Genomic DNA, 15,640 nt, shown 5'->3' with positions numbered 1-15,640 from the left:
CTCAAACCTCTGTAGGCCATATTACACATCACAGACCTCACATAATCCATAGCACTTCGTAGTATACGGCTTTGAATCACGGTCCCTAAACACACCGGACTTCTCTTTGTCCAGTTACCGTGGGTGACCGCACACCATGCCAATGTTTCTCACAACTTTACTCAACGACACACGACATTAGGTTGCAGTCTCTAAACACGCTGGACCTCACTTTGTCAAGTGGGTAACCGCACAGTTCATTAACATCCACAGAACATCACAAGCACCAACAGTCTGTTCCAATGGCAGATACTTGTCTGCCCTTACTATAACCCCCTTGTCTAGAGTTACCTTACAGGAGCTCTTGCTCCACACGCTGACTCCTTGTCAGTCCTGGCTTCTAGAGATGCTGCCTTTACTGGGATCACCGTCTCATCTGATGCCTTGGGACAAGGGCACTCCCGACAGTCCAGACCCTCAGAAGGTCCGTAGCTCCCTCAACGCAGTGCCGTCACAGACTCTGCGAGTGATTACATGGTCTCTCTATGTGCTATTCAGGATTCTGGTCCACTTACAGGACCTTCCAACACAGAGACCATCAGAGGTACACAGCCTCTAAAACTGAGTGCTGCTCAAGAAACAATCATGATAACTCTTAAAATTGTTTTGTGGCAATTAACAGTTACATTGTAATTATATTTCCTCTTAAATTTTAGAGTCTATCAAAAGGAAGGATGACAGTGTTACATGTGGATGTACGTTTTGTGAAGATGCAGACACTGATTTCTATACAGAATGGAATTTTACTCAAGAATCAAATGAAGTGCCAATAGCCGCAATGAACAATTCACGGACTAATATATATACAGCTTATGAAACCAAAGTAGTCTATGAAGAACACAACCTGAATATATCCAAGCTTAGTGCAAAAGATAATGGCCTCTATATCTGCTTAATTAAAACAGAAGAGAAAGTGAGCATAGAAATGACCCGCGTTAACATCACTGCAGAGCGAGGTAAGCTTTCCATTGTCTTCTTAAGAGTAAGGCAGTAATCCACACTGGCATATAACGTGTGCATCAAACAAATAACTGATTAATTTATCATAGGGCAGATTCAGTGTAGAATATGCCTGTACATAATAAAAGCCCAAATTGACAGTTTAACCCCTTCATTACGAGTTCATAGACACCAAACATGTCTAGGTTACGTTTTATCTAAGTGGTAAAAAAAAATTCCAAACTTTGCCAGCGATCAGGTTAATCCTTTTTGTTATTGATAGATCGGGCGATTCTGAACGCGGCGATACCAAACATGTGTAGGTTTGATTTTTTTTTATTGTTTTATTTTGAATGGGGCAAAAGGGGGGTGATTTAAAGTTTTATATTTTTTTTATTTTTTTTATTTTTTTAAACTTTTTTTTTTTTACTTTTGCCATGCTTCAATAGCCTCCATGGGAGGCTAGAAGCTGGCACCACTCGATCGGCTCAGCTACATAGCAGCGATCATAAATTACTCAAAAAAACAAAATTTTATTACCGTATATACTCGAGTATAAGCCGAGATTTTCAGCCCAAATTTTTGGGCTGAAAGTGCCCCTCTCGGCTCATACTCGAGTCACGGTAGCGATGTGGTCGGCGGGGGAGAGGGCGCTGAGGAATACTTACCTAGTCCCAGCGATCCTCGCGCTGTCCCTGCCGTCCCACGGGCTTCTGTGCTGCAGCTTCTTCCCCTCTTCAGCGGTCACGTGGGACCGCTCATTAGAGATATGAATAGGCGGCTCCACCTCCCATAGGGGCGGAGCCGCCTATTCATTTCTCTAATCAGCGGTGCCGGTGACCGCTGATAGAGGAAGAATCTGCGGCACCGAAGACCAGCTGTGACAGGAGGGGACAGCGCGAGGATCGCCAGGACTAGGTGAGTATGTTATATTCACCTGTCCACGTTCCAGCCGCCGGGCGTCGCTCCATCTTCCCGGCGTCTGCGCTCTGACTGTTCAGGTCAGAGGGCGCGATGACGCATATAGTGTGCGCGGCGCCCTCTGCCTGATCAGTCAGAGCGGAGAGACGCCGGGACCGGACGCTGGGAGCTGCAATCAAGAGAGGTGAGTATGTGTGTTTTTTTTTAATTGCAGCAGCAGCGGCCATGGCACAGATTTATGTGGAGCTCTATGGGGAGACATGAACGGTGCAGAGCACAGTATGGGGCAGAGCTATGGGAGACATGAACGCTGCAGAGCACTATATGGGGCAGAGCTATGGGAGACATGAACGCTGCAGAGCACAGTATGGGGCAGAGCTATGGGAGACATGAACGGTGCAGAGCACAGTATGGGGCAGAGCTATGGGAGACATGAACGCAGCAGAGCACTATATGGGGCAGAGCTATGGGAGACATGAACGCTGCAGAGCACAGTATGGGGCACAGCTATGGGAGACATGAACGCTGCAGAGCACTATATGGGGCAGAGCTATGGGAGACATGAACGGTGCAGAGCACAGTATGGGGCACAGCTATGGGAGACATGAACGCTGCAGAGCACAGTATGGGGCACAGCCATGGGGAGACATGAACGCTGCAGAGCACTATATGGGGCAGAGCTATGGGAGACATGAACGGTGCAGAGCACAGTATGGGGCACAGCTATGGGAGACATGAACGCTGCAGAGCACAGTATGGGGCAGAGCTATGGGAGACATGAACGCTGCAGAGCACTATATGGGGCACAGCTATGGGAGACATGAACGCTGCAGAGCACTATATGGGGCAGAGCTATGGGAGACATGAACGGTGCAGAGCACAGTATGGGGCAGAGCTATGGCAGACATGAACGGTGCAGAGCACAGTATGGGGCAGAGCTATGGGAGACATGAACGCAGCAGAGCACTATTTGGGGCAGAGCTATGGGAGACATGAACGCTGCAGAGCACAGTATGGGGCACAGCTATGGGAGACATGAACGCAGCAGAGCACTATATGGGGCAGAGCTATGGGAGACATGAACGCTGCAGAGCACAGTATGGGGCACAGCTATGGGAGACATGAACGCTGCAGAGCACTATATGGGGCAGAGCTATGGGAGACATGAACGGTGCAGAGCACAGTATGGGGCACAGCTATGGGAGACATGAACGCTGCAGAGCACAGTATGGGGCACAGCCATGGGGAGACATGAACGCTGCAGAGCACTATATGGGGCAGAGCTATGGGAGACATGAACGGTGCAGAGCACAGTATGGGGCACAGCTATGGGAGACATGAACGCTGCAGAGCACAGTATGGGGCACAGCTATGGGAAACATGAACGCTGCAGAGCACTATATGGGGCAGAGATATGGGAGACATGAACGGTGCAGAGCACAGTATGGGGCAGAGCTATGGGAGACATGAACGGTGCAGAGCACAGTATGGGGCAGAGCTATGGGAGACATGAACGCAGCAGAGCACTATTTGGGGCAGAGCTATGGGAGACATGAACGCTGCAGAGCACAGTATGGGGCACAGCTATGGGAGACATGAACGCAGCAGAGCACTATATGGGGCAGAGCTATGGGAGACATGAACGCTGCAGAGCACAGTATGGGGCACAGCTATGGGAGACATGAACGCTGCAGATCACTATATGGGGCAGAGCTATGGGAGACATGAACGCTGCAGAGCACTATATGGGGCAGAGCTATGGGAGACATGAATGCTGCAGAGCACTATATGGGGCAGAGCTATGGGAGACATGAACGGTGCAGAGCACAGTATGGGGCAGAGCTATGGGAGACATGAACGCAGCAGAGCACTATATGGGGCAGAGCTATGGGAGACATGAACGGTGCAGAGCACAGTATGGCACAGCTATGGGGCAATATGAACAGTGCAGAGCACTATATGGCACAGCTATGGGGAAATAATGATCTATTTTTGTTTTTGAAATTCACCGGTAAATGCTGCATTTCCACCCTAGGCTTATACTCGAGTCAATAGGTTTTCCCAGTTTTTTGTGGCAAAATTAGGGGGGTCGGCTTATACTCGGGTCGGCTTATACTCGAGTATATACGTTAAATACTTTAAATACTTTAAAAGGCCACCAACCTGTGGCTATACCAAACACCCAAAAAAGAAAAAAACGTGAAAAAAAGCTAGTGAGGATAACTAGGAATACCCTACAAATTATCCACGTAGTGGTCTACCTGACGGCGGGGGTTGGCACCCTATGGGATAACGTTATGGCGCCCCCGCTCCACGTCGGCTCACCCTGGGGTCCCTATAAGGCCCTATTAGCACTATGGGCCCCTCTACCCACACAATCCTGTACTAAAGGACCCCTACCGACTATACAGAGACCAACCTATGTCTAGGGAATCCTACACCCCATAGCGTGATTAAAAACAGAATAGAACACATGTGGACGAAGGCATATGGCGGCAAGTAATAATTAGTTCAGCCCGCTGATATTTGTATAGATTTGCGTTGCTTTCTAAACGGACCATAAGAACCATATAGACTGGAGGTGCTACTTATATAGAAGGAGGTAACGGCCAATCCAACATATAACACCAGATACCACGCTTTGAATATTGATGATTCACTAGATGACGTGAAAAAATCAGCGTGTCGAGTAGTTGGTAACTACACGGTCTCTAATTTACCTCCTTCTTTTAAGATGCCAATCTTAACCCGTACCCCCAGTTATATCAGGACAAATATTCAAATACAGTCCATGTTGTGTCCCTACACGGCGTAACCGTCAAATTCCATCAGGAATATAACCAATAGCATAGTGCCGCATTAGGTACTCATCCTGGAGTTAAAGTGCCGTTCTCCTCGTCCCTGTGCAGCCTCAACGCGTTTCGCCCCTCTGGCTCATCAGGAGGCTCGATCTAATCCCATGTGTCTGGATGATTGATAATCCTTAGGAATACTGATGCATTTACCTCATTTTTAAATCGGACCGCCGGAGCGTCCTCCGTGTACCTGTTGGAACGCATTGATGCATCTAGCGTTCCACTCTGAGCAAGCGCACTAAGAGACCCCGTTGGAACGCATGGATGCGTCTAGCGTTCCACTCTGAGCAAGCGCACTAGGAGACCCGCGCTACCACATGGGATGGTGGATATGTGACGCAACTTCCGGCCCCGCAACAGGAAGTGTACACGGAGGACGCTCCGGCGGTCCGATTTAAAAATGAGGTAAATGCATCAGTATTCCTAAGGATTATCAATCATCCAGACACATGGGATTAGATCGAGCCTCCTGATGAGCCAGAGGGGCGAAACGCGTTGAGGCTGCACAGGGACGAGGAGAACGGCACTTTAACTCCAGGATGAGTACCTAATGCGGCACTATGCTATTGGTTATATTCCTGATGGAATTTGACGGTTACGCCGTGTAGGGACACAACATGGACTGTATTTGAATATTTGTCCTGATATAACTGGGGGTACGGGTTAAGATTGGCATCTTAAAAGAAGGAGGTAAATTAGAGACCGTGTAGTTACCAACTACTCGACACGCTGATTTTTTCACGTCATCTAGTGAATCATCAATATTCAAAGCGTGGTATCTGGTGTTATATGTTGGATTGGCCGTTACCTCCTTCTATATAAGTAGCACCTCCAGTCTATATGGTTCTTATGGTCCGTTTAGAAAGCAACGCAAATCTATACAAGTATCAGCGGGCTGAACTAATTATTACTTGCCGCCATATGCCTTCGTCCACATGTGTTCTATTCTGTTTTTAATCACGCTATGGGGTGTAGGATTCCCTAGACGTAGGTTGGTCTCTGTATAGTCGGTAGGGGTCCTTTAGTACAGGATTGTGTGGGTAGAGGGGCCCATAGTGCTAATAGGGCCTTATAGGGACCCCAGGGTGAGCCGACGTGGAGCGGGGGCGCCATAACGTTATCCCATAGGGTGCCAACCCCCGCCGTCAGGTAGACCACTACGTAGATAATTTGTAGGGTATTCCTAGTTGTCCTCACTAGCTTTTTTTCACGTTTTTTTTTTTGGTGTTTGGTATAGCCACAGGTTGGTGGCCTTTTAAAGTATTTAAAGTATTTAATAAAATTTTGTTTTTTGAGTAATTTATGATTTTCAAGAACATCTACTCTAAAATATATACCAATTTGAAATTTACAAATACATAGCAGCGATCATCAGATTGCTGCTATGCAGCTGAAATGCAGGCTTGCTATGAGGCCGGGGCGCTCACAGAAGGCCGGCATCAGTAACCATAGAGGTCTCAAGGACCTCTATGGTTACCATCCTGACACATCGCCGACCCCCGATCATGTGACGGGGTCGGCGATGCGACCATTTCCAGCTGCGTGGCCGGAAGCGCCAGTTAAATGCCGCTGTCAGCGTTTGACAGCGGCATTTAACTGGTTAATAGCGGTGGGTGAATCGCGATTTCACCCGCCGCTATTGCGGGCACATGTCAGCTGTTCAAAACAGCTGACATGTCCTGGCTTTGAGGTGGGCTCAGCGCCGGAGCCCACATCAAAGCAGGGGACCCGACCTCCGCAGTAATATTACGGCGGAGGTCGGGAAGGGGTTAAGCATAGCTTTCAATTGCTCAGCCTCCTGCTTTATTACAGCATAATTCAGTTGGTTCAGTATTTCATCTGGAACATTTACTGAAGTTGGCAATCCGTAGTCAGCACAGGACTTTTTATTGCTTAAGAGCACTTCATTAATATCACGAAGAGTCAGTTGCTTAGCAATTTCTGGAGTATACCGCCTGGTGTAATCCTCCATAAATTCGGTTTTACATTTTTGCCATAATTATAGAAAATAATTTGCGAAGTTGGTAGGGCATTTGGAAAGCGATTGCATCTGTTATACTGTCTTCCCATTGGGAATCGTCTTCCAAAAGATGAAGATCAATGCACGTATTTTTATACGTGTCATGTACGACTTCATTGACAGTCTTTAAGTCAGCATAAGACTTTGCTCCTCTTACGTGAAGTAACAGGAGTCTTAGGTAATACAGCTCCTCAACATTTGTTAAAGAGACTGTATACATTCGGGCAATTGTTTTCCCAAATTGAGCCCGTCATTTTTTCCATCCTTCTAGTACAGCTTTTCTATCCCAGACATAGTGTGTTAGGGGTCGAGTTCCCGCTTCTGCACAGGGGGAATCTCGAGCCTCTTCCGCTGCGGTCTCCCATTCTTGTCCAGCCGCAGTGGAGCCTGCTCAGCAAGGACGTCGGTCCCAGCGTCTTGCTCATTCTCACTCTGTTCTGAGAGTTACTGCTGCTTCTCCAGTCTCTGCCATTAAAGTCAGTGCTGGTCAGCAGCGAGCGGACTTCTCTGGGACTAAGTCCTTGTCTGCATGTACTGAGCATGCCCAGCGTAAGGTCTCCCGTTGGAGATCGAGGGTCATGTGCTCAGGCTCAGCAGCACATTCCATTGGTCCTCTTGGCAGGTCCTAGAAGGGCAAAAGTGCTGTGGCCACTTCCTGTGCTGCTGCTATATAAACTGCGCATGACCGCACGGCCATGCGCTAGTATTATCTGACAATTGCTTATGTGTGTATGTTGTGAGTGCAAGTCGTCCTTGGAAACCCCTACCCTATTGTATGTCTGTTCGCGGAAGGTGTATGGCTGCTATCTAGCGCCCGACTTAGCCTACAGCACTAAACACACATCTCAGCGTCCTGTAGCTGTGCCTGCCAGTACGGCGCCGTGCGCCTGCCTTGCGCTTTCCATACCCGAGTCTGGGTGGTTAGTGGCGTCCGTTAGTGCGGCATCGCTCGCACTCTTGTGCACATATATTTCTTAAGGTTCTCTACACACCCAGTTGCGGTGTTACGCCAGCAAGGGTCTAATCGGGCTTCAATCCCTTCTGGGGTTAAGTCCGCTGACCACTTGCTCGCGCACTAGTGCGGTACTGCGGTCCTGTGAATTAACAGGATCGCTTTCTTCACGCTGGGTGAGGTTTAACCCACGCGTGTATACTTTAGTGTACCGCCATATTGTCTGCAAATTGCTAGCAGCAGGTTCTCACCTGCACGGTGGACCCCGGACTGCGAACGCACCTTTATCATCTGTCTTGGTGCGTTCCGCCAGTCCTAACATAGTGTTCAGGGATTTCACTGTACAAATACTGACGGGGGGAAGTGTCAACTCTGTTTAGATCAATATAAGCCTGCAGAGTAGAGGCTTTTGAGTCTGAAATAACCATATCCACATTACCATCTTCGAAAAACACTTGCTGCATGTTTTCAAAGTGAACAGCAAGCCTTTTTGGTATGTGAAGCATCATGCTTTTTATTTTTTCTGATTCTCCACATGCCCTCAGGGGCGCTTATATACCGAGAATCTAGGTACATGGCTGGTTCATTCCAGTTTAATGTATCAAACTTGATATTGGCACAGTCATGTGAGCGTGTGGTAGTCCACACTTTTGAAATTCTATTACATGCACATAGGCAACTACACGGCCAAAAATGTGTTTTTTCAAAATCTCGTTGAGCACGGCTTGGAGTTTGATTTTAAATACTCGTGCAACCAAATCTGGTCTGAACTCTGACCTTTGCCATAGTACTACGTTTTCAGTAACTTCTTTCCACTTTGGGTTACAGGTCATCGTAACAAAAAGATCTGGCTTTCCAAATTTTCGGACAATTGTCATGGCGTCTTGGCAATTTTGCTGCATAGCTCTTGGGCTCCCAATGAAAGTGGACGGTAAAATTACTGGTGTCCCAGCTTTTAGCCCTTGGTGTAATGCAGCATTATGGATGTGATCCATAACACCGCCATAACTGTCAACGCGTAATGCCTTTTGATTTTCTTTTATATATTCGATCCTGTCGGATTCAATTTTGACGTAACTGTCAACGATAAATTGTTGCGTCAACTTCACAGCATTTAAAAGGGGATTGAACTCGTCACGAATGGCAAGCCTGTATGCATAGTACTGCAACAGGGTGATTTTTTTCTTGTCAATCTTGATCCACTGGTATGGATGGTAGATGAATGTCACCAATTCCTTGATGTTGCACACTTAGGGCAATTGGAGTTGTCAAATTTATTGTCCATCCACTGTCCCCATATGGGAATAGAAGTAATATGTCATTGCATCACACTTTCTGTGAAGAAAGCTGATTTGAACAGTTTGGTTTTCACTTTTGAGGTGAACTCTGATGTCCCTATTACATGGGGGTTCACCAATTGCATTTTGATAAATTATAGCTACTTCATTGCACCTTGGTGCATTGTAGCGCCTCTGGTCATTGTTGTAGTCATTTATAATTGACATTGTTATTTCGAGTGGATCGCGATTTTCTAATTCAGCAATCCTCTCTTCCTCTATTTCAAATTCCCTCATCACTGTGAAGGCTCTTGTGAGTGGGTTAATTGCTTTCATTTTCTCTCCAAGAGATGATAGCAGTGCTGGGAGGCACATTTTATTTGCTTGACTTCTTGTACTTAATGCTTCTTCACAGTCTAAGATATAAATCTGGGCAAACTTGGGAGTACTACCCACAGCGGGATGCAATGGAGTAGTTCTGTGGTAAATTTGTCCATGAATTTGAAAACAGTATGGACCATGCCCAGGAGGTGGCGTTACTTGTGCTCCCATTGATGCCAAAGCAAGCGACCTATTGTATTGTCTTATATTAGCCATAAAGTTATTGGAGTGCTGATGCTCTCCTTTCATCAACTTGACTAACTGATCATCCATACGAATGGGACATAATTGGATGCGCCCTCTCTTGCAGCAGGAATGGAATGTTTTGTCCTGCGCCATTTCGTCTTTGAAATTTTTAGATTGGCAGAACTGACATCGAAATGTCAGTTCTCCAGCATAGTACTCTTCAGTACGTGTCTCATCAATTTGATTGAGAAGTCCTCTAGCGGCAAATGTAACTTGCCGTCGTCGAGTGGCTCTTGCATTTTGGACACGTATTCTATCTTGTTCTCTTTTTTGTGAAATATGTGTATCACTTTGTGCATTGCGTGTTGCTCGTTGTGGGACAGCATTAGATGCTCTACGTGATTCAGTTACTTCATTTGTTTCTCTTGCTCTGGCCGCCCTCTGTCAGGCTGCATCAGCAGTTCTTCGACAATTTTGTAAATCTTCTGTTTCATTAAGATGCAGGTTACGCATCTGTATGCGATTCGCGATTTGTGCATCAGCACGCTCAATTTGATCCATCTTTGCAATCTTGCCTCACAGTGTTGCCTCACAGGTTAACATTCAAAAAAGGCTTATGCCTTTGCTTATGCCTTAACTCGCCACCAGGTATCCATGGTTACGCCCAACTGTGGATGACTCATTGTGCACAGACACACAGACACATCCAAATTAGGTATATTAATTAGTTAACAGTTAAACAGTGCTCTGCCCTTGGCTATTACAGGCACTTAATGGCTGCTTAAATCAGTCATCAAGTATGGGGAAAGTACGGGGAAAGATGTGGGCTCAGCGTGCGTGCCCACATCAGGAGCAGGGACACTACCTTTGACATACATGTACACTGCCTTGCGAAAGTATTCGGCCCCATAGAACTTTTCAACCTTTCCCACATATCATGCTTCAAACATAAAGATACCAAATGTAAATTTTTGGTGAAGAATCAACAACAAGTGGAATTTTTTGGTTATTTTACATGTTTGTGGAAATTCAAAAACTGAAAAGTGGGGCGTGCAATATTATTTGGCCCCTTTACTTTCAGTGCAGCAAACTCACTCCAGAAGTTCATTGTGGATCTCTGAATGATCCAATGTTGTCCTAAATGCCTAATGATGATAAATATAATCCACCTGTGTGTAATCAAGTCTCCATATAAATGCACCTGCTCTGTGATAGGTCTCAGGGTTCTGTTTGAAGCACAAAGAGCATCATGAAGACCAAGGAACACAACAGGCAGGTCCATGATACTGTTGTGGAGAAGTTTAAAGCCGGATTTGGATACTAAATGATTTCCAAAACTTTAAACATCCTAAGGAGCACTGTGCAAGCGATCCTATTGAAATGCAAATCTACCAAGACCTGGCCGTCCCTCTAAACTTTCATTTCAAACAAGGAGAAGACTGCTCAGAGATGCAGCCAAGAGGCCCATGATCACTCTGGATAAACTGCAGAGATCTACAGCTGAGGTGGGAAAGTCTGTCCATAGGACAACAATCAGTCGTACACTGCACAAATCAGGCCTTTATGGAAGAGTAGCAAGAAGAAAGCCATTTCTCAAAGATATTCATAAAAAGTGTGGTTTAAAGTTTGCAACAAGCCACCTGGGAGACACACCAAACATGTGGAAGAAGGTGCTCTGGTCAGATGAAACCAAAATCAAACTTTTAGGCAAAAATGCCAAAGATATGTTTGGCGTAAAGGCAACACAGCTCATCACCTTGAACACACCATCCCCACTGTCACACACCATCCCCACTGTCAAATATGGTGGTGGCAGCATCATGGTTTGGGCCTGCTTTTCTTCAGCAGGGACAGGGAAGATGGTTAAAATTGATGGGAAGATGGATGGAGCCAAATACAGGACTATTCTTGAAGAAAACCTGTTGGAATCTGCAAAAGATCTGAGACTGGGACAGAGATTTGTCTTCCAACAAGACAATGATCCCAAACATAAAGCAAAATCTACAATGGAATGGTTCACAAATAAACGTATCCAGGTGTTAGAATGTCAAAGTTCAGACCTCAATCCAATCGAGAATCTGTGGAAAGAGCTGGAAACTGCTGTTTACAAATGATCTCCATTAACCTCACTGAGCTCGAGCTGTTTGCCAAGGAAGAATGGGCAAGAATTTCAGTCTCTCGATGTACAAAACTGATAAGAGACATACCCCAAGCGACTTGCAGCTGTAATCGCAGCAAAAGGTTGCGCAACAAAAGTATTAAGTTAAAGAGGCCAAATAATATTGCACACCCACTTTTTAGTTTTTGAATTTCCACAAAAAATTTAAATAACCAATAAATTTTGTTCAACTTCACAATTGTGTTCCATTTGTTGTTGATTCTTCACCAAAAATTTACATTTGGTATCTTTATATTTGAAGCATGATATGTGGGAAAAGGTTGAAAAGTTCCAGAGGGCCAAATATTTTCGCAAGGCACTGTACGTAATAGGTAGTGAAGGGGATAAACTAGGCAGGTGCATACAGCTCCTATAAAAAATAAACCTTCAATGATCAATGTACTAACATTGACCTACAAATAGAGATGAGTGAATTTGACTGGGTCAGGGCTTATTCACTAAGCTATAACGCTTACCGAATAAGCTGCAGAGGGAACCCAGCTTCCGGCATCGTTCTAATTTAGGCTAGTTTCACATTTGCGTTAAAAAACACTGCGTTTTTAATGCAAACGCATGTGGTGCAAAAAACGCATGTAAACGCGTGCAAACGCTGTGTTTTTTAGACGCATGCGTTTTTGCATGTGGTTAAAAAAACACGGCATTTTGACACATTTACATGCGTTTTTTCTTGCATTTGCGTTTTTGAAACGCATGATGAAAAGTGTGTGACAGCTGCCAATCATCAAAATCAACTAGAAAACCCACTATAAACAGAAATAGCTAGGGTTAGGGTTAGGATCCATAGGGTTAGGGTAAGGGTTAGGGTTAGGATCCCTAGGGTTAGGGTTAGGATCCCTAGTAACCCTAGGGATCCTAACCCTAACCCTAGGGATCCTAACCCTAACCCTAACCCTAGGGATCCTAACCCTAACCCTATCCCTAGGGATCCTAACCCTAATCCTAACCCTAGGGATCCTTACCCTAACCCTAACCCTAGGGATCCTAACCCTAACCCTATCCCTAGGGATCCTAACCCTAACCCTAACCCTAGGGTTAGGGTTAGGATCCGTAGTAACCTTAGGGATCCTAACCCTAACCCTAGGGACCCTAACCCTAGGGATCCTAACCCTAACCTTAACCCTAGGGATCCTAACCCTAACCCTAGGGTTAGGGTTAGGATCCCTAGTAACCCTAGGGATCCTAACCCTAACCCTAGGGATCCTAACCCTAACCCTAGGGATCCTAACCATAACCCTAGGGATCCTAACCCAAACCCTAGAGATCCTAACCCTAACCCTAACCCTAGGGATCCTGTTGTGAGTTCCACTCTTGGGCTCCCTCCGGTGGTTCTAAGTGGCACTTTTGTGAGTTCTGCTCTTGGGCTCCCTCCGGTGGTTTTAAGTGGAATGGCTGCTCCTTGGATTTAGCAGTTTGCAGCTGCTTCCACTGATTGTCTATTCTGCTCGGCTGTTTAGCCTGGCTCTCTCCTTCAGCTTGTGCCACTTGTCAATGGTTCCTGGTTGGATTCACATCTCTTTTGGATTTCCCTGTTATCCTGACCAGTTCAGCAAAGTTAAGTCCTTGCTTGCTCTTTTCTGTCCACAGGTTGTGGACTTGTCCGTTCTGTGCTTTCTATGTTTTGTCCAGCTTGTCAGTATGAATTAATTCAGTATAGCTGGAAGCTCTGGGAAGCAGATTTACCCTCCACACCTTTAGTCAGGTGTGGAGATTTTTGTAAACTCTGTGTGGATTTTTTGTAGTGTTTTATACTGACCGCACAGTATTCCATCCTGTCCTATCTATCTAGCTAGACTGGCCTCCTGTGCTCATCCTGGTTTCATTCTGTGTATGTCTTTTCCCTCTCCACTCACAGTCATTACTTGTGGGGGGCTATCTATCCTTTGGGGGTTTTCTCTGAGGCAAGATAGTTTTCCTGTTTCTATCTATAAGGGGTAGTTAGTTCTCCGGCTGTGACGAGGTGCCTAGGGAGTGTCAGGAGCATTCCACGGCTACTTCTAGTGTTGTGTTGAGCTTAGGGACTGCGATCAGTACAGGTTCCACTTCCTTCAGAGCCCGTCCCATGTTGCTCCTAAACCACCAGATCATAACAGGATCCTAACCCTAACCCTAGGGATTCTAACCCTAACCCTAGGGTTAGGGTTAGGATCCCTAGTAACCCTAGGGATCCTAACACTAACCCTAGGGATCCTAACCCTAGAGATCCTAACCCTAACCCTAGGGATCCTAACCCTAACCCTAGGGATTCTAACCCTAACCCTAGGGATCCTAACCCTAACCCTAGGGATCCTAACCCTAACCCTAGGGATCCTAACCCTAACCCTAGGGTTAGGGTTAGGATCCCTAGTAACCCTAGGGATCCTAACCCTAGGGATCCTAACCCTAACCCTAGGGATCCTAACCCTAACCCTTAGGATCCCTAGTAACCCTAGGGATCCTAACCCTAACCCTAGGGAACCTAACCCTAACCCTAGGGTTAAGGTTAGGATCCCTAGTAACCCTAAGGATCCTAACCCTAACCCTAGGGATCCTAACCCTAGGGATCCTAACCCTAACCCTAACCCTAGGGATCCTAACCCTAACCCTAACCCTAGGGTTAGGGTTAGGATCCATAGTAACCCTAGGGATCCTAACCCTAACCCTAGGGATCCTAACCCTAACCCTAGGGATCCTAACCCTAACCTTAACCCTAGGGATCCTAACCCTAACCCTAGGGATCCTAACCCTAACCCTAGGGATCCTAACCCTAACCATACGGTTAGGGTTAGGATCCCTAGTAACCCTAGGGATCCTAACCCTAACCCTAGGGATCCTAACCCTAACCCTAGGGATCTTAACCCTAACCCTAGGGATCCTAACCCTAACCTTAACCCTAGGGATCCTAACCCTAACCCTAGAGATCCTAACCCTAACCCTAGGGATCCTAACCCTAACCCTAGGGATCCTAACCCTAACCCTTAGGATCCCTAGTAACCCTAGGGATCCTAACCCTAACCCTAGGGATCCTAACCCTAACCCTAGGGATCCTAACCCTAACCCTAGGGATCCTAACCCTAACCCTAGGGTTAGGGTTAGGATCCCTAGTAACCCTAGGGATCCTAACCCTAACCCTAGGGATCCTAACCCTAACCCTAACCCTAGGGATCCTAACCCTAACCCTAGGGATCCTAACCCTAACCCTAGGGATCCTAACCCTTACCCTAACCCTAGGGATCCTAACCCTAACCCTAACCCTAGGGTTAGGGTTAGGATCCCTAGTAACCCTAGGGATCCTAACCCTAACCCTAGGGATCCTAACCCTTACCCTAACCCTAGGGATCCTAACCCTAACCCTAGGGTTAGGGTTAGGATCCCTAGTAACCCTAGGGATACTAACCCTAACCCTAGGGATCCTAACCCTAACCCTAGGGATCCTAACCCTAACCCTCAGGGTTAGGGTTAGGATCCCTAGGGTTAGGGTTAGGATCCCTAGGGTTAGGGTTGGGGGGTGGCTTATCAGTGTGTATTCTTGTGTTTTTCTATTGAAACGCATGTGTTTAAAAACGCATGCAAATGCATGTGCTTAAAAACACATGCGTTTACATAGACAGCAATACGTATTTTTGCCGCATGCATTTTTTTGCGGCAAAAAAAGGCCGCTAGAAATTACTACAGGTTGCATTTCCGCAACAAAACGCAAGATTAGAAAACAACGTATGCATCGTCAAAACGCGGCAAAACGCATGCAAAAAAAAAGCATGCGTTTTTAATGTTAAGTATAGAAAAAAACCGCATGCGTTTTTTTACGCTAAAGCGCAGCGGCAAAAAACGCAAATGTGAAACCAGCCTTACTGAGATAATGACTTTTGGGTTTTCATTGGCTGTAAGCCATAATCATCAACATTAACAGAAATA

The 15,640-nt window shown here is 46.2% G+C and overlaps 1 protein-coding gene across 6 annotated transcripts in view; it reads left to right on the top strand.

Moving 5' to 3' along the window:
- HHLA2 (HHLA2 member of B7 family) overlaps window positions 1-15,640 on the top strand; it is a 236,207-nt gene that overhangs the window by 155,608 nt on the left and 64,959 nt on the right. For all 6 annotated transcript variants that reach the window (XM_069757768.1, XM_069757767.1, XM_069757763.1 and 3 more), the window contains one exon: window positions 696-995. In XM_069757768.1, the coding sequence (XP_069613869.1) occupies window positions 696-995 (300 nt within the window). The remainder of the gene's footprint in view (window positions 1-695; window positions 996-15,640) is intronic.

This window comes from Ranitomeya imitator, chromosome 3, assembly GCF_032444005.1.
Source record: "Ranitomeya imitator isolate aRanImi1 chromosome 3, aRanImi1.pri, whole genome shotgun sequence".
Lineage (NCBI taxonomy): Eukaryota > Metazoa > Chordata > Amphibia > Anura > Dendrobatidae > Ranitomeya > Ranitomeya imitator.
The sequence above is the reverse complement of the archived record's forward strand: the minus strand, read 5'-3'. Positions and strand labels throughout refer to the sequence as shown.